Source organism: Dryas octopetala, chromosome 6 (genome assembly GCF_963921425.1).
Source record: "Dryas octopetala chromosome 6, drDryOcto1.1, whole genome shotgun sequence".
NCBI classification, from domain to species: domain Eukaryota; kingdom Viridiplantae; phylum Streptophyta; class Magnoliopsida; order Rosales; family Rosaceae; genus Dryas; species Dryas octopetala.
This window is the reverse complement of record NC_141371.1, coordinates 2,000,981-2,019,669: the sequence shown is the minus strand read 5'-3', so window position 1 is coordinate 2,019,669 and position 18,689 is coordinate 2,000,981. Positions and strand designations below refer to the sequence as shown.

At 34.3% G+C, this 18,689-nt stretch overlaps 2 protein-coding genes across 3 annotated transcripts; both read right to left on the bottom strand.

Annotated features, from left to right (window-relative positions):
- Positions 1-3,267: 3,267 nt before the first annotated feature.
- Positions 3,268-7,031, bottom strand: LOC147280912 (putative nucleolar protein 5-2). 2 transcript variants are annotated; one of them, XM_086248654.1, is made up of 8 exons: positions 6,945-7,031; positions 6,684-6,725; positions 5,847-6,026; positions 5,542-5,706; positions 4,754-4,954; positions 3,913-4,413; positions 3,691-3,825; positions 3,268-3,612 (listed from the first exon to the last, which is right to left on the bottom strand). In XM_086248654.1, the coding sequence occupies exons 1-8, from the start codon at positions 7,029-7,031 to the stop codon at positions 3,268-3,270; spliced, it is 1,656 nt and encodes a 551-aa protein (XP_086104780.1). The 2 variants fall into 2 exon arrangements, with proteins under 2 accessions (XP_086104780.1, XP_086104781.1); XM_086248655.1 differs by having other exon boundaries at positions 6,954-7,031.
- A 5,052-nt stretch (positions 7,032-12,083) lies between these two features.
- Positions 12,084-17,228, bottom strand: NHX2 (sodium hydrogen exchanger 2). The gene is made up of 15 exons (XM_086246583.1): positions 16,821-17,228; positions 16,089-16,395; positions 15,849-15,967; positions 15,181-15,278; positions 14,970-15,029; positions 14,850-14,896; positions 14,566-14,760; positions 14,428-14,474; positions 14,192-14,258; positions 13,964-14,064; positions 13,749-13,850; positions 13,454-13,592; positions 13,283-13,345; positions 12,880-12,963; positions 12,084-12,759 (listed from the first exon to the last, which is right to left on the bottom strand). The coding sequence occupies exons 2-15, from the start codon at positions 16,260-16,262 to the stop codon at positions 12,436-12,438; spliced, it is 1,620 nt and encodes a 539-aa protein (XP_086102709.1). The 5' UTR covers positions 16,263-16,395; positions 16,821-17,228; the 3' UTR covers positions 12,084-12,435.
- Between the last annotated feature and the right edge of the window lie 1,461 nt (positions 17,229-18,689).

Sequence of the window (18,689 nt, the reverse complement as noted above, 5' to 3'; positions counted from 1 at the left end):
CACCTAGGCTTTTATGATGTATTGATGGTTGATTTGTGTTGAAATAATTGTGGCTCTTGCCCAACCAATACAGGAATTTTGGTACTTATATCATGGATTGTGTCTAGTAATCTGCCAATAATAAATTATGTGTCTGTGTACAGCCTATACAATCCTTAACAATTCATGAAATCCATGATTCATGTTGGAAGGCCTGAATATGATGAACACATAATTATGGATTGAAAGATAATGAGTTTATCACATCCTCTAATCGAAATGATTTTATCTCCACTTAATTATCTGTTTTTTTTTTCTGCTACATTTATCTCTCTTAAGGTGCATTTAACCCCTTTTCAAATTGCGATACAAACTTTGAGACAAGCCACAAAAGTGGCGTCCTTCACTCATCTATCTCAATTTTTCATCTTTCATTTGAATGCCTTATTTTAGAGAGTAATAGTTGCAAAATAGTGGACTTCCAATCCAAGACTTGTTAACTAGTTCGCAGCCAAGTCTTGAGGGAGAGACTTTTTGGTGCATGATTTATATACATGTTGGTTGGACACGGATAACTATACCCATACATGATTTATAGTCTGAACGGATTGCAAGTACCAGAGATTTATAGCTTGATTCATTCAGACTGATTGTAATTAGCTTAATTGATTAGCCTTGTAATTCCTATATATACCTCCAATTGGAGAATAAGATCATCCAAACAAGAAAAATCAATTAAGACTAACTTTAATTTACATACATGTGAATGAGTTATAAACTTATAACCAAAAAGCTTTGGATATATGGTTATTATTTTAAGGTGTAAACACTATGGCCTCGGTTTATGCAGAATTAGATTGAATATGTTTAAAAATGCTATATTCAGAAGAAGATAAAAAAAAATGAATTCGTCATAAAAGGAGAGATAAATTTCCCCTTATGGCTTATGGTTCTCGAATTTAATTTTCTTAATTTTTTGTTTTTTTGAGAAGCATTATAGCAAAGGTCCTGAAACTTTACTTCGAGTATCATTCTGGTTTACCAACTTGTTTTTGGAATTATATAGTCCACAAACTTTCATTTGTGTATCACTTTAGTCTATTCCGTTAATTTCATCCATATTTTTTTTATCAATTTGATTCATGTATATCACGTTGGGGAAAAAAATAGGGGGTGAGTTACTACTTTTATATTTCAAAAGTGACTCACATGCTTGACACATGACTAAAATTGACGGAAAAAGTTGATGGAATTGACGGAATGAACTTAAGTGATACATGGGTGGAACTTCGTAGATTATAGAAGTCAAAAAACAAGTTTGTGGATCAAAGTGATACTAAAGGTAACAAGCACCATTGTTATCATTTAGTCTTTTGAGAAATACCAGTTAGCATCTCAGCCCAAAATCCAAACCAACCTATCACCAACAAAAAAAAAAAATTCAAACCAACCCTCTCTTCTCATCCCAACCTTAGCCCAGCAATCCAATCCCCAAGCTCGATCGAGCACATCATGTGATCAATCAAATTCTTATATATAGTTCAAGGGAAAATTATATCAAAAAGACTAATATTATACTTATACTTCATTTTCAGTTAACGACTCACATTTCACTTTGATTCAATTGAAAACTAGTATTAACCAAGTGTTTCAATTATGGATATTTCGTTACATCTATCAACATTTCCTTTAAAAACTAATCATGTGACCTACACATTACCAGTTTCATGGGCCAAAAAATATTTTCTCCTAACAAAATTATAAAAAAATAAAACTAAATGAATTTTAAAATTTTGGGTTTTGTGTTCTTGATTTCAATTCAAATTATATCCTGAAAATACTTCATTCAAGAGGAGCCCGTACGTAAAGCAATTTCACGAATGGTTAATTTGTTGCCTTAGACTATCAAATACTATAACTTATATCTTTGAGAATCACTTCAAACTAATTCATAGGGCTTAGGAAGTCGAGAGGGTTATACTGTCGTTGTATTTGGGCCATCATTTTATTTTAGTTTGTATAATGAGCATGAATGTGTACATAAGTACTTGATGAGATTTTTTTTTTTTTGTCAACAGTACTTGATATTGACGTGTCTATTGTGGATGAATAACATGTACATGCATGCAAATGCACATTCGCACATATCATTGGGCTGGCCTTTACTTGTGGTGTTGGGCCTTCTAAAAATATATACAAGTTATATTTCCCAAGCCCAAAAATATACATATATATATAAATGTAAATTTAATTTCCATAATTTTGACAAAATGATATTTAGTTTCACAAAAAAAGAATAATTTTTCGAAATAAGGGATGGGAATTGGGATATCTACAGACAAGCCGACAAGGTTGCGCATAAAACTAGAAATCCTAAGTTTGAGTTTAGGATCGTGATAGCCTGGTTGAGAATCCTGGGAAGCATAACATACTGATGAATGATGATATTCTGTTTTTAGTAACTTTGAGATCTGGCTTGCCTTTAGGTGGTCTAATAATTAGGCTTAGAGTTGTATTCATTTGATTAACCTCCCAAGCTCGATCGAGCACACCATGTGACCAGTTCAATTGGCTGGTTTACTTTTATCTTATTCCAGTTAAGCACACAAAAATCTAAGATTATCAAAAGAAAAACATGAATGTACGTACGAGTTTCAAAAACATGAATAACTACTGCACTTTCTTGATCTTGTTATGCTTGTATATACTACTGCCAAGAAACTTTGTTTTACTTCTTCATTTGGGTTGACTTGTATAATTGTATTGAATCTGTTAGTCCATCACCACAGATTAGGAGGAGAAAGTGCAACGTGTTAGACTAGGAGGAGAAAGTGCTGGATGGATTTTATGATGTATATGGACTGGACTCTCCACAGATTCAGCAGTTCAAGGAAAAATGCCTTTCCTCACTAATCTCCCCTCGATCATACCGCCAACACTCTGTTCTCTCCGTCTCTCTTTCTCTATTTCATTCTCTCTCTCGTCCCTCACTTTCTCTCTCTTTGAAATGGAGCAAAATAAAACACATGCATAATTAATAGGCTCCATGATAGTGCAAAAGGCAAAACCAAATTGTGAAGACAGTGACAATTTGGGTTCTAGTCCTCAAAAAATTTTAAAGGTTCATAGCTAGCTAGGTCTCTTAGCAAAATGAAAAGTGCCTGAAGAACTGAATTCAAGTCTTAAGATTTTAAAGTAGCTTTAAAAACCACACTAGCAAAGGAATGAAACAACATAAGTTGACAAACATAGTCGGTTTGCTGGTCACCACAACTTTGCCAAAATTCCTCAATCCTCATTCTTCTTCGTCTTTTTCTCTTTCTTCTTGCTTGGCATTTCAGATTCTTCTTCAGCATGTTTTCTTTTCCTTTTCTTCTTCTCTCCCACATCAGCATTTTCAAACCCATCCTGTACCTCAACATCCTCAGCTGAATGTTTCTTCTTTTTCTTCTTCACAGGCTCCTCGTCATCAGTCTTCTTCTTCCTTTTCTTCTTCTCCTTATCTTCACCAGTAATAAGAGCCTCCTCCTCTGTTTCCTCAGTCTTAAAGGGTTGTGCTCCATTCTTGTTCTTATCATCTTTATTTCCAGAAGTTGTTTGCCAAAGAACTGAATCTGCTGCAGGATTATATGCCTACAGAGAACAGAAAGAGTTCATAAGTTCATAATAAAAATTGACAAACTGAAGCAAACATACAAACAAATGTCAGACCTTAGCAGCAGTTATCAATCCTCCAGCTCCCTTCTTGCGATCCTTGTCATAGACTTCTATCTTTGGTTTGCCTTTAGCTGATCCAGCAAACCGACCCAATTCTTTGCCTTCAAGATTCCTCAACCGCGCTTCAAGCTATGCAGATGATATAATATCTCTAAGCAGATGCTATCAAAAAGGTAAAGGGAAATTGACAATTAGAAGCAAGTAATTAAGATATACCTTGGCTCGATTTTCCAGTCCCATTGAGTTATCTTGGTTATCATCTGCAAGAGCATCATATCTAATTGCCAATGTGGCTTTTGCAGCAAGTGACCGAGAAATTTTTCCCTTGAGCTTTGGTGCTGCTTGACCAATCAAGGATGCATGGTAGATAAGCCCATATTTTGGAGTTGCATGCTTAGTCTTCAGTGCTCTGAAAAGGGCCTTTTCAGCTCCAAGAATTTGAACTGTGCTCCCAGGCTGCTTTGCAAGGTTCAACAAGCTACCACCATGGGCAATGAGGCGAGCACCAACAAGTTCTCCAACAAGAGCAGTCAAATTCGGTGCAATGGTGTTCATCCTGCTTTTTAGATAATCATATAGCAAGGCTCTGTACTCAGCGAGAGAAAGGAGTAGGTCACAGAATTTTGCGATGTTAATCAGATCAAGGTCACTCAGTTCAGTTCCCATGGATATCATAGCTGCTTCCTTCAATTCAGTCTCGACCTCCTCTGGCAATATCTATTAATTTTGACCCAGAAAAATGCATGTGATTCATTTATCAGCATCACCTTTGCCTTACAACAAATATAGCAAGATCAAAACAGGCATTTTGGTCCAACAATACCCATGGTCTTTTCCAGTTACTGAGATAATGAAATAATTCTACAGATTTGTTCACCAAATTAAGTATAATGAGAACACACAATTCAGGCATCATTCGTAAAGAGCGTTCATCTATAAAAATAGGGTCACAAAGAATGTTCATCTATATATATATATAGAAATAGGGTGAATACACTAGAAACCAATAGAAGACATTACTATGATTACAGGAGCAAAATAAATCACCAACCATTACCTCAGAGAAATCAAGCTTTGCAGCATTAGAACGACATCCCATCAGCTTCACTGCCTTGGCGTAAACAATGTTGTCCTGCACTATCTTTGCAAGCTCTGGAAAATGCCAACCATACCTTTCTCGAACACTCATTGCATATGTGTTTAGCTCTTTATCAAGATCATCAAGCAAACCGATGGCTTGAATAACCATTGTATCAACCTGGAACTCATCAGCATAATTAGGTTTAAACACCCTCCCAAAATTCATCTATCCCTAGCAGACCAGACTAATTTCAATAAGCCACAACAGAGAGTCCAGAAACATCTCTTCATGCAACTAATTAATATATAGTTCATTTACTGAGATCAGTACCAGTCCTTTACTAAGAAGTAAATAAGAAAAAACCATAAATACACTATCCTTCATGCCTTTGATTGTCAATATACATCTTGCATGCAGCAGAGTGAAAAGTACACCACATGCAACAAAGATAAAGCAGAACTAAATGTATTCTCTTTCTTTGTCTTTTCTTTTTTGCTAGAGATTTGAATGACAGCCTCCACCAAAGAAAAATTGCAAAAGGCTCAAAGAATATAAATGATCTGATATATTGGCATTATGACAAAACAAAGCACCATCTAACATCAATAATGTATTCTGACAAAAAAAAGTATTATCAATAAGTCAATAACACACGGGTATAAATGATATTACTTTATTACTACCCTTTCTTTTCTTAAAGGGGAAGAGTCTTCTAAACAAAGTATTCCAGAGCTTACAAGATGTTAGAATTAGGAAACACACACCTTATCAGAACTGAACTTGAGCTTGTATCGAGACAAGCTATGAGATAAACCCAAGCTCATTGGTGCCAAATCTTGAACTTGTAGACCGGATATGAGTTCAGTCAACTGATTTCTTACACCTCTCATTAACTCCATGACAGCATTGTTGTGAATGCAGTCTATTTTCTGCAAGAAATTAAATGCTTTGACTTAAATAATATGAAATTAAGATCAAAACATCATATTACAACATACCAATCTTTCTTTCATAATTAAAATGTTTCACAACAATGCTAAAATTTCTGTAGAGCAGAACAGCAGCAGACCAGTTTTCGGTTAATGACATTTCCAAGCTTTGAATCAGCAACAGCCAGTGTTTCACTATCGCAGTGCACACGTAAGAACTTGCGCAGACCTTTGCTGGGTTTACTGTTAATCAACAAGGTTGCTGCTTCCAAAGCTTCCGATGTATTCTCAAACTTGGAAAAAGCTTTCAGTTTCACAACCTAAAATAAATGAATAATGCTAGGGATTCAAATTTGTGTAAATGATGGGACATATAAATCAATGACATTATTTAGGATCCAAATTTGACACAAATTTGAGATCCTTAACATTACATAGAATAAATTCCCTATAAAATTAGATTTACTAACAAATGTTTAATTCAAGCATAAAACAAGACATATATTGGAGACAGCTGAAATCCAACCAATCTGGAAGCAAAAACTGCATAATACACTATCATGTCTAACAACAATTCTCAAGGGGATATTTTTCAATAAAATAAAGGCTAATTACACCGGTAGTCATTGTGCTCTGACTATTTTTCAAGACAAAATCCCAGTTTTCATGATTTTGAAGAAATAGAGGACTCATGTGCACTTCAACGTGCAGAGGTATAAGTGTCATTTTATCATCATATCACTTAGTCAGATAAATGACTGCCAAACCACATTAATGGGAAAGAAAATTGGACAAAAATCCGACCATCCATAGATTGCAATGGACATTAAGCACAGAGATATTATTAAAAAATTAAAAACACATGTGTAACATTGAAATAATGGTCAAACCACAAATATAAATTTTGACCAAAGTAAGTAAAAGTGTAAAACACATACAAACTCAGAGAGAGAGAGAGAGAAAGAGAGAGAGAGGACCTGTCTGGCTGAGTCTGCACTTGAAAATTCCTTCCATAGGTCCTGCAATACCATTTACGAGTTTAAAAAAAAAAAAAAAACTCAAAACTTAAAAAGTTGAGATTTGTTTTTGAGAAGTAGTTATATATGTTTTCAATTATTTTAAAAACAAACATATGTTTTATTATTTTAAAAATTAAAGATTTCATTTTTTGTCACATATACCTCCACCCTTCTCAGAAATCAAAGAGAAAAAATACTACATATACACAGTTTGAAGACCGTATTTACCTCAACTTTGGAGAGCTTCCCCTCATCCAACACTTTAAATAGAGCAAAACCCGCTGGGGTTTCAAACAACACAAGCATTTTTCTAACCCCTGGAACACACCTACACACAAAAAAATTAATCAATTCAACCCTCGAATCAGTCACTTAAGCAACGGCTTCATACCCATAGTAACCCACAATTATTTCTTTTGGTCAGACACGTACCAACTGTGTTAGCAAAAAAAAAAAAAAAAGATCACACACTAACTCTTATTCATTCTTTTTTTTTTTTTGGTTTGAACTCTTATTCATTCTTACCAATAAACAAACATGGACATGCATACGTATATAATTAATTATAAATATATACAGAGAGAGAAGGGGTAGGCTTTGTTAAATAGTACTCAAAATCATAGTTGCTTACCACTTTCTCTGCTCAGCTGTTGCGTTAGAGAGGGAGAGGAATTGGGGGAGGGGATAAGGAGCGAGGAAGAGAAAGGTCTAGGGTTTATAGTTCAAGTTGTAGAGAAAAGTTCTATGGCTAAATTACGATCTTAGTCTATGTAATTTCGAATAATTGGGTGGACATGGCAATTTAATTTATTTATTGCAATAAAAATCAGAGTATATTAGGCATACTGATCCAATTTCCACAGTTGTAATTACTTCCCGGTGTTGTCTCAGTCTAATTTCCTTATTTGGTCTCTGCTTACCAAAAGCCATGCTTTCCGTTCTTGGCACGGTCATGATGGCTTTCCTTATTAAAGAACGAACAGTTTTAGAGCATGGCAAAAAAAAAAACGAACAGTTTTGTTTTTTGAGTGCTCCGATGGTTGTCGATTTTAAACGCCTGCGTTTTGAGTGCTCCGGTTTAGCTGCTCTATCAAGCAGTTGCAGGGTACTCTGTATTCCTTGCTCATGGCCTCATGGGAGTGCCTATAAGTTGGTCTTAAAAATTAGGAATTTGTTGGGAAAGATGGCGAATAATAAAGTCCAATAAATAATTCGGCAGTCTCCGGATCAAATTTTTCCCACCTTTGTGTAATTAAAATGGGCTAGCTCTCAACTCTCTGAAGTGCTCCTTCGATATCCATGCATCCCAAAATTAAGTTTCTACTCCTCTGTTTTATTACAAAAGCTAACTAGACGAATTAAGAGTGGCGCCCATAATATCCGTCTAGTTAGCTATTGTATTAAAGCAGAGGAGTAGAAACTTAATTTTGGGACGCATAACGCATTAGTGAGTTGAATTAACACCCTTTTAGTCTTTTAGCTAGCATGGACAACTTCCTGATACATACAAGGCCATCATACTGATACATACAAGTATATATATATGCTGAATTATATCCTGATTAATTATTAGTTGAAACCAGAAAATTAAGGCTATCTCTACCCTTGCACTAGAATACTCGATCATCAAATACAATAAATATCTCTTGCTATATATGAGGCTTCCATAGTTCCATATATGCAGACTGACATGGTTATCTAGTAGGTGTTCTGCTACACCTACTCGATCATAAAATACAATAAATACCTCTTTGCTATATATATGAGGCAACTGGCTTCTGCCAGAGCCATTGAAAAAAGCTTGCTTGCCACAGAAATAATTGTAAATAATAAATATAGGGAAAACATATCTTAGAGGGGAGATGTGTTTATTGCAGAAAAGAAAATGGATAAAGAAGATGCAATAAGGAGGTTCAAATGATGAAAATTTCTAATTAAACCTGGTTTGATTGTAACTTAATTACCTTTCAGCTATTAAAGTTATCTCTTTCCATAAAAATTTAATAGAAAAAAGAAAAAAAAAAACAACAACAACAATGTCCAATCAATTGCTTTACGTAGTAATTAGTCATTTTTTTTGTTTTTAAATAAATATATTTGCATCTGGTCATTTCAAATACATGATATCTATAACGGATTATAGTTGACTATATGCAGCAAATCTATACTTTTTAATTTGGAAAGTAACTAATGCATATTTATCCTTTCAATTGCTTACCCGTTATCAATGTCCAATCAACTGTTTTATAAATCATATACCAACGAGTCTTTCCCTGAACCCTTGGATAGATAGCAAGGTATGTTAATTTATAACTAATAAGAAAATTAATTAATTAATTTAAAGAATGGCAATTAATGTCCTTTTATTTGTGACGTCATTTGTTGAGCCCATAGTTAACTCATTCTTTTTTATCTGATGGCTGGCTGTAATTATCTTTCACAAATTAATTTGAATGTCTAATTAAGATAGATTTAATTGTAATTCATAAGTATAAAAATACAAAATATTTTAAAATCATTCGAATCCTAAATGCAATGAATCTGATTTGACTACATTCAACGTAAATTGAAAGTTTAAAACACCAAATTTATTCTTTTAATATGGCAGATAGACCAAATCTATCATTTAATTGCTTGCTTGATATTCATGTCCATCCAACTACTATATAAACCATGCACTGTACAAGACTTGAATTCGAGCCACTACTACCCAATCAACAAAGAAATTTCAACAAAAAAATCAACGGATATGATGCATCCTCATTACCTTCTTGCACTCCTTATTTTACTTTTTCCTTTCATTGTCGCTACCAAAGACCAACCCCCTTTGGGTGGTTTTTGGAAGCCCGTAAACCCAAGTGATCCAGATGTGATAAATGTCGCAAAGTTTGCAGTTTCTGAGTACAACAAGAACGCCACAAAAAAACTAGTATTTCAAAAAGTGGTTTGGGGCCAAACCGCGCCCATATCAGGAATTGTGTTTGACTTTGAAATTGCGGCCAATAATGAGTCGTTGCCTACCTCTTTTGCAAATTATGAAGTTGGTGTTTGGGCACGATGGGGCAATCTAATGAAATTGACTGCATTTAAGATATTTAAGAGATAATTGATGTATTTTTGTGCGTGAATTTCTCATATTTAGTCACAATAAAGAAGAAATTGAGAATAAAATATTGTTGTTATTCTCAATGATCATTATTATTAAATTTCTCAAATTTTGTGTTTTGTGTGGACTGTGGGGGAAGGGTTATCTTGCTTGGTGATTACATTGTTGAATCTACTTGTGCACAGAGTGATATCTAGTTTCCGTAGTTGCCATTTAATCCCAAAGGTAACATTCACCGTTAAATTGGTAGATAACAAATAAAGTGAATAATACTTTCTTGATATTTTGTTTGCAGTCGGAAAATCAAACCAAAACAATTTTTTTGGACCAAAAACCAAAACATTATGAAACCCAGAATAGAAACTCAATTACTAGCTACCTACCACAACTATATTGTGTATTTGTGTTTGAGTGTTACCCAATTAAGGAAAATGGTGTTCAATTCTTATGTTTGAAAATTTTATCTACTGATTAATGGCCAAAAAAATATATCTACTATTTTTCATAACAAGTTATTAATTTATTTTGGTCATAAGATTGAAGTTTTATAAATTTCCACATAAAAAAGGTGTATATTTTTTTTGGCACAAAAACAAGGTGTATATTTGATTTAACAGCCAACTAATTTCAAACAACAAGGCCCATGAATGGTAGAATTAAAACAACAAGGTCCAAAATCCTCACAAGTAGTTTAGGCCCAAGAGCCTAACATGACACACAACAAGAGTAGGCCCAAAAGAAGAACATTCCAAACTAGCCAAACACAAACAGAACAGAATCAGAGGAAAGAGAGGAAAAAGCCTAGTAAATTGGGATTGTATACAAAATTACAAACCCATACATTCAAAACGGCAGTAGCATTATTCATAGGGAAAATGTTAAAAACAACAACAATATCTCCCTCAACATAAAGATGTCGCATACGCATTTTGATTATTATTATCAATAGGAATAATAGCATATGAATCATGAATTGGGAGGCCTGAGTATGAATATATATGGTAACAGGATTATTTGATAACACAGACAATAAGTTATCCTAATAAATAAACAAAGAATCCAAAGAATAGGTTAACCATAGTAGAGCCCAATTGACTATGGTTAGTTTATGGGTTATATGTTACTATTAGCCTTTGTTATGATTTGATTGATATCTGTTGTTATGTGCAGGAAGGTTAATAGGCTGGCTTTGCTATCTGTTCTGCTTTATCCTTATTTCTGTTGATATATGCTATCTCATTCAGTTTCTCAATCCATCAAGTTTTAGCTAGCTATAGCCAATAGGCTGCTTGCTATTTTAAATATCTTTGTCACTTTTAATTTTTATGTACTAGTACTATATAGTAATTACTACTTTTACATACATATAAACCCGCATAGCTAGATGATCATACATATGACCAATTGATTATATGAGTGCCTATTTGTGTAATTGTGCGTAGAAAATGGATTGTGTGCTTTGGGGCTACAAGCCAAAACGGGGAGAATCATTGAATCGACAAGAATTAATATCAGAGAGAGATGATAAGAAGTTTATGTAATTTCAAAAATTAATATGTTGTATTATTGGACTACTTAATTTGTACATGAAGCAACTGCCAGCTTGCCAAGGTGTGTCGTCTGAGTCATATTCATGATTAATTAATGAGAAAAATTAAGGCTAGCTAGCTTTGTAGTTAGGCAAGGGAGGAATTGATCTGATGAATACAATGCATATTGTAGAGAGGGGAAATGGCCAAGTATTATTATAATTTATAATTTAGATCCAAACAAGGTTTATAGTCAAATTCTTGTATGTTAATTCAGAGGATTGAGCCACTTAGTTTACAGTCATACTAGCTATATAGTATATATGATTATATGATGGTGAACTCCAATGAATATATATTATAGTGGTTTATTATACATGTGAACAAGCTACCTAGTGGTTTCTCGTCAATTCCATCTCACAACAAATATAGTATTACCTGCAAATAGGCATCATATATAGTTCGATTACAAATTGCGAAGAATTGGTGTAGTTTGTGCATTACGCTTTGCATATACAGCTATATATACTGACCGAGTATATACTCCTTTTTCTTGTTAATAGTTTGCTTCTTTCTTTTCTGAAGTTATCTAGCTAGCATGGCCACAAAAAAGAAAGTTATCTAGCTGGCTATGTAGCTACTTAAAAGGCTTATAAATTTAGAATGAAACGCATTATTGGTGCTCTGCATACAATGTTCTCATTGTAAGCATCCAACACACAATTAAACCCAACAAAAAAATCCTTTAATAATAATGACAACAGCATTACATCGTTGTTTGAGAAACATTATAAAACATTGAGCTTTGGGGATCTTATGGCCACAGAGAACATTAATGTGACATTGTCAATGGCTGTGTGAGGAAACAAGAAGCAATCCCCATTGGATGATTTGAGCAAATAAAAGAGCTATACAAAATACATAGTAGAGATGTTGACAACATATGGTACAATACCTCCCATGATCCAAAAGCTCGTAAAAATAATCACATGCTAAGTTGAAGTCCTGCATCAGTTGACCTTTTACCAGGATATACACAACTTACAATTATTTCACATCATGCTTGACTATCTTCTCATTGAAATTGAGTGTTAGTCCGTTCGGTTGGTGAGCCAGGAACATAGGGAACAAAACCCCGGCCACCAAACACTGGACGCATGAAGGCGTTATCGAACTTACGCCAATAGCGGTGAACAGTGTGTGTTGGAGTCGTCAGAAGATCACGTATGCTGGCTGGCCGACGGACCTCATTGCCACCAAGATCACCTTCAGAATCCTGCCCAAGAAGTGGAACAATGACCGATTTTGGAGTGCCTGGTTCCGACAACACCATGCTGGTTGTTTGTTTTTGTTGAGGCAGCAAGAACCTTATAAGAGGTTTTGTCATCAAGCCAAACACCTGAACATGATATCCAGTGATAAGAATCATTACCATGTCCAAGATTCTGTGTATCCATACATAACAAAGTACAGTTTGAGATGATGACAGCATACACAACATGGAGACGAGATGCCTTACCACTGTGCTGACAAGAACAACAGTTATTGTGCTAGTGATCAAGATTGCGTTTGATCGCAATTGAGTGTGGCCGGACCTTGTAAACTGCATTCAAAGGAAATTATATTAGATGATAAATTTCTAGTAGATTCGACAGAAGGCCAAAAATTTATCCCTAACATATGTTCTCCAAGTAATGCCCATTTACTATTGATGGTATCTTAACCCCATACAAGGTATTGTCATGTCCAAAAAATACCCGATTACTAGAAGGTGCCACTAAAAACACAAACCTGATATAGTATTTTACATAATTATATTTATTCTGATTTTAATAACGTTTTCATGAGAGGCCAATTTTTTTCCCTGTGACCAGTAGGTAGATTTAAACATATCTCAAAAAGCAACATTTTCCATAACTTGCCTGATTATAAGCAAGTGCTATAGAAACAGCACCTCTCATGAGACCAGCCCACCATATTATCACCTACAATAAGAAAAACGTTGGTGTAATTTGTTAGTTCACTTCACTATAATAAAAAAAAAAAACAAAGCAAAACAAAAGGTAGAGCCATCGAAGAAACAGAAAGCTTACTTGCTGCCGGAGGCTAATTTTCTCCCTTGAATTTTTCTTAGCTAAGTTCGACAAAAATGATAGGGGGAAAACAAAAGCTGCTCTTCCAAGCATAACAAGACTTAGCAGTACTGAACTCACAGCCACTGATGTTCCAGGACTGCAAAATAGACAGTTATCACCACATGTCACACCAATAGACAGTTATTAATTACTCCGTTATGTTCTATAATTTGTGCCAGAGATATGATGAGATAATATTCCAAATGAAAAGATACAAGGTTCAAACATTTTGTGTACATGTACAAGGACATACCTATCACTTACAAATCTCCACTTTTCAATGTCCAAGGCATCCATACCAACATATAGGAAGATAAAAATCTCAGCAACAAATGACAAGGTTGCAAAAGCATGCCTGTAAAAATTTGTCAACAAAGTTAAACAATTAGTTAAACGACCTGTTGATCTGTGTCCTACATATGACCATTGCATTCAAATGGCTTTGAGGTAATCTTCAGGAAGCCATACTTGGTTGTGATTCTTGAACTCTCAGTCACATTGTGCCAGGTGTAATGGGACATCACAATCCCACAAAAGAATACAGTGAGAATGCCACTCAAATAGAATAACTGCAACACACATAAAATATATCATCATGAGTGTTGTTGTTTATATGCCTAAAGCAATAAGATCTATATAGACCACTTGAAGCTAGGAAGGAGGGGGAAGAAGGCCTAGAGTTATAGAGAAGCTTACTTCAGCCAGTATATATGAAAGGTATGCCATGAGCATCATAAGAGCAACCTCACGATCTGTAGAGTGCCTGAATTATGTCAGAAACCATGTTGTCAGGGAAAAAAATCTTCCCAAAACACTGACGCGGTTTCAATAAAGAAATTAACAACCCTATGATACTAAACAAATTGGGATACTATTTTGGCATACCAAGTAAACCAGGCATGGACTTTACTATATTGATTCTAACAACATACCTTCCAAAATAAAGCTTTTTGATAATGTAAGCACTAAGCAGCCCTGCCTGCAAGAGAAACAAGTTATACCCAGGTAAAACACAATATTTACAAATACACACTTGTCTTTGGGCACACAAAAAAGAGAGAGGGGCTTACAAACACTCCTAGCATGGTGCTTGTAAAAAACAAATAAAGTAAGTTTCCCGTAAACTGCAAAGCAATTCTGGAATCAAGGTGAGTGAGGTCAAAGTTCTGGATAGCATTGAAAAGCACCACAGATGTAGCATCATTAACAACACCCTCACCGAATACAAGACTGTATAGTAAAGGTGTCTCATCTTGATTGAGCACCTGGACCATTGGGTAAACAACTTTAGTTTTGATTTGTTAGTGTTTTACTTGTTTGAAAAGTCAGATGTAACATTGATGTGTGACATTACCTGCAACGTGCAGACAGAATCCGTTGCAGCAAATATTGCACCAATTGCTGCAAATGGGAAGTATATTGAGAACACAAATAAAATATAAATACACTAGTGAGACAAAGAAAGTGATAATACCAAGATAATCCCCTAAATCCAGCGAACCAATGTCCAATTTCTTAAAGATTTGCATAGCACCTGAGTCATGCAAAGACAAAGTAAGTTAACTGTTCAGATGCGGGTATCACACTTGTTTTATCCACCAAGAAGAAAGGCATATGTCATAAATCATAAGTCATAACTGCTACTAAGAAGTACTACACATCATGTAAAGAGTTGTGAGCCGTACCTAATGATATGATGGTGCAGGATATTAATGTACCAATAGCACCAAACATTACAATAGTCATGAAGTTAACAAAGAACTGTTTCTTTTTCACCTGAAACCTGGTACAAATAGCAAGGACCAAAGCATGCGTCATAACCTTGGAGAAGAAAAATCTTATTGATTAGTCACCAATATGAGAGTAACCAAGATAATGGCAAATGGAAACCTCAATACTGCTGCTAGCAGGATGGAAGGAAATGATTTTGAGTTGCTTCATTATACAAGAGAATATTCCAATGTTTAACAAAATGATTGTTTTAATTGCTTAAATACTTAAAACAACTGATTTTATCATTTAAAAAAATGGGTCTTGTGACATCCATATGTTATAACATCTCAATAGTTGTACCATCTGCAATAGAAATTAGTTTTGTAGTCTTACCATTTTGGTAGTATCTTGTACTCCTAGTATCCTAAGCTACAAATTTTTTTTAGTTTTATAAAGAACTAAAATCCTATAAAACCCTTGTGTGCTTGTATCATTCTACTCTCTCCACTTAGAACAATCGTCAAGGGGACATATTTCAATCGAATCATTCATGCTATCAGAAACTTCTCTTATTGGTTTCATTGTTTCGCACTTCATATGTAACTTGCAAAAACAACTAGATCAATGACAGAAAACTAACCCGGCATTAAAAATAATAGGTGGCAGAAGGTATATAAAGAAAAGATCTTCACTGAAAACTAAAAGATGCGAGCTTTTTCCTCCACTGATCAGAAGAATGACAACTCCAGTACACACCCCCTGCCAACAAACAACATAAAAGCACTCACAATTTGCCAAAACACACATATAAAATATAATTCAAAACTCTCTTTTCTTATGTTATTTTACATTTTCATCAGTAACCAAAGCAAATACTCACAATCAAAAGGGCAGTGATTGACTCATTCACCCATCGATTCTCCTCAAGAAGATGCCCAATCACAATACAAGCACAAAGAAGCGCCACAAATAGGTTCATGGAAACCACAGAGGCGTGATCGGAAGTGGATAGATTTTGTAATTTGGACATCAAATAGGTCAAATGTGCAGCCATTGTATCCGTCTCTTTAAACAGCCAATACACAATAAATTCAGATTCCCTTAAAAGCCTCGTATTCACTTCACGTTATCTATGTCTCCGAACTGTCCATCTCAATAATCTTTGTATATCATAAACCCTATAAGCCCTGCATCAAAATGACAAGGCATGTTATTCATAACAGCGACCAAAAAGATAAGCTCTTTAATTATTCTCACATTCAATTTCAAAGCTTCTAAAACACATATTCTGAGTTTTCAAAAGCAAATTTTGGAAATCAAAATGCAAAAAGAGAACAAGTTTAGATGATCTTTCAAGAATAGTTTACATACATGTATGTATACAAAATGGAAACCTTTACAACAATGCATTGTTTTTGTAAAGTTTCTTGGCCAGAACAATGCATTGTTTGGTTGGTGAGGAAATGTAGGAAACAGCCACTTTCGGAATGTCTTGGAATTTAAACAACAAATTGCTAGCTTTCCTTCCATTTCCCCAGTTTTCTCGGCAACCACACAAAAAACAAAAAATTATCTCATTTTTAAATGTCATAACTCATAAGAAAATGCTTACCAAAGAGGTTCGAAGAACATGCATAAGCACTCACGGAGCTTGTAATTCGTTGCTATTTCGCAAATTATGCAACTTTATAAAATTGGAGCCTTGTGATTTGGATCGAATGTCAAATTCACGCAGAGAGAGTTCCAACAGAGGAAGCTGGAACTCAATTTCTGCGTTCAAATTCTCGGGAAAACGAAAAGATTCGCAGCTCCGGAAAATTTGCTTTTTGCTAAGACAAACGAAACGAAAATCGAGTTGAAGAAGATGAAGGAAAATGAGAGAGAAAATATTTGCGGATATTTTGATTTATGATTGATTAAACTGCGGAGGATTAGAAGCCTCTAGATAGAGCGAGAAAATGGAAGAAAACTTGTAGAGGGAATTGAAAAAGTTTCGAGAGAGAGAGAGAGGCGTGTGTGATCAACTTAAAGCGCAAGCTGCGGAACACAGAAGGAGTACCCGAAACGAAACAAACAGGAGGTGGTTGATGTTTTATCTGGTACGGCCCGTACTACAAAATGTGCCGGGTGATTTAGATCTGACTGTTGGTTGTAGTGACTGAAACGGTGGGGTTTTTGATCGTGTGGCGGGAGGCTGTTTCTGTAGGGTTCAGCGTGTGGCATCGATGGAGTAAATACCGTTAAGGAAGCCGAAACATACTAAAACTCAGCCACTCGCGTCGCTGTTTGCCTTGTGGGGAAATGACTGTATACACAGTGAATAATGCTATATTTATTATATTTTTATACCACATTTTTATATCAGTTTACGTGTCATTGTTTTATTGGATAAATTTTTTTTTTTTTGTCTAATGTATGAATGTCATGTAAATTGTCACATATAGGATGAAATTGTAATATAAAAATATAGGATGTATAGTAGTACTGATACATAATACATGTAATAATGAGTAATCTATTTTTGACTTTTCTGAGTTATTGTCAAAAAACAAATTAAAAATAAAAATATCATTGCTAAAAAATAAAAAAGAAAACCAAATAATTAAGACCAAATTACTATTGCTTGGACTTCTAAACTTTTACTTTGCTAAGAAAATTATGACCAAAGTCTTAAAATAGGACTAGATAAATCATACATGTGTAATGTAATAACAATTATTGAGAGAAAATTTAACATACTTAAAGTTAGCTCGAGCTTAATATGATTAACTCATACAATATGAATTCAACGTAACTTTTATAACTATTCATGAATTAAGTGTATTCTATTTAGATTGAGTTCCTTTTAAATTTTAGTTTGAGTTTGGATCGACTCCTATACACACTTAGTCCGTTGAGTTGCATTTGTAATATTTTGTTAGTTTTTTTATTGTTCAAGCTGATAAAATGGACCATCTTAAAGTTATACAACAACACAATAAGTTGTGCTAAAGTTTATTGGTGATATATGATTTTTCTATCTAATGAATAAATCATTAAAATTTCTTGAACCAAATACACTAATTAATTGGCTTGAACAATTCAATTGACTAAAACCATAAACAAATATTAATAGGATTGCATTTTCAACAAAAGTATTAATGAAATTAGTTATAAATTTATAATGAACATGTAGTTATATTTGGTCCCTTTATTATAATTAATAATTTTCTTTTGCATATTTGGTCTTATATGTCTCTTTCAATAGGACAATACTTGGGTCACCCCTAGGGATACCTATAGGTCACCCAACTCCCCAAAAAGGCTTGTTTCATGCTCATAATCGGAATTGTTTATTTTTTATATCACTTATTAAATATTATCTCTGTAAAAAAAAAAAATTAATTAGAAATTATTTGATTATATAATTTTAATCGAATAAATAAAATAAATAGACGGTTTTCTTAAGAAATTACTCTTTAAATATAAACTGTCAATTTAT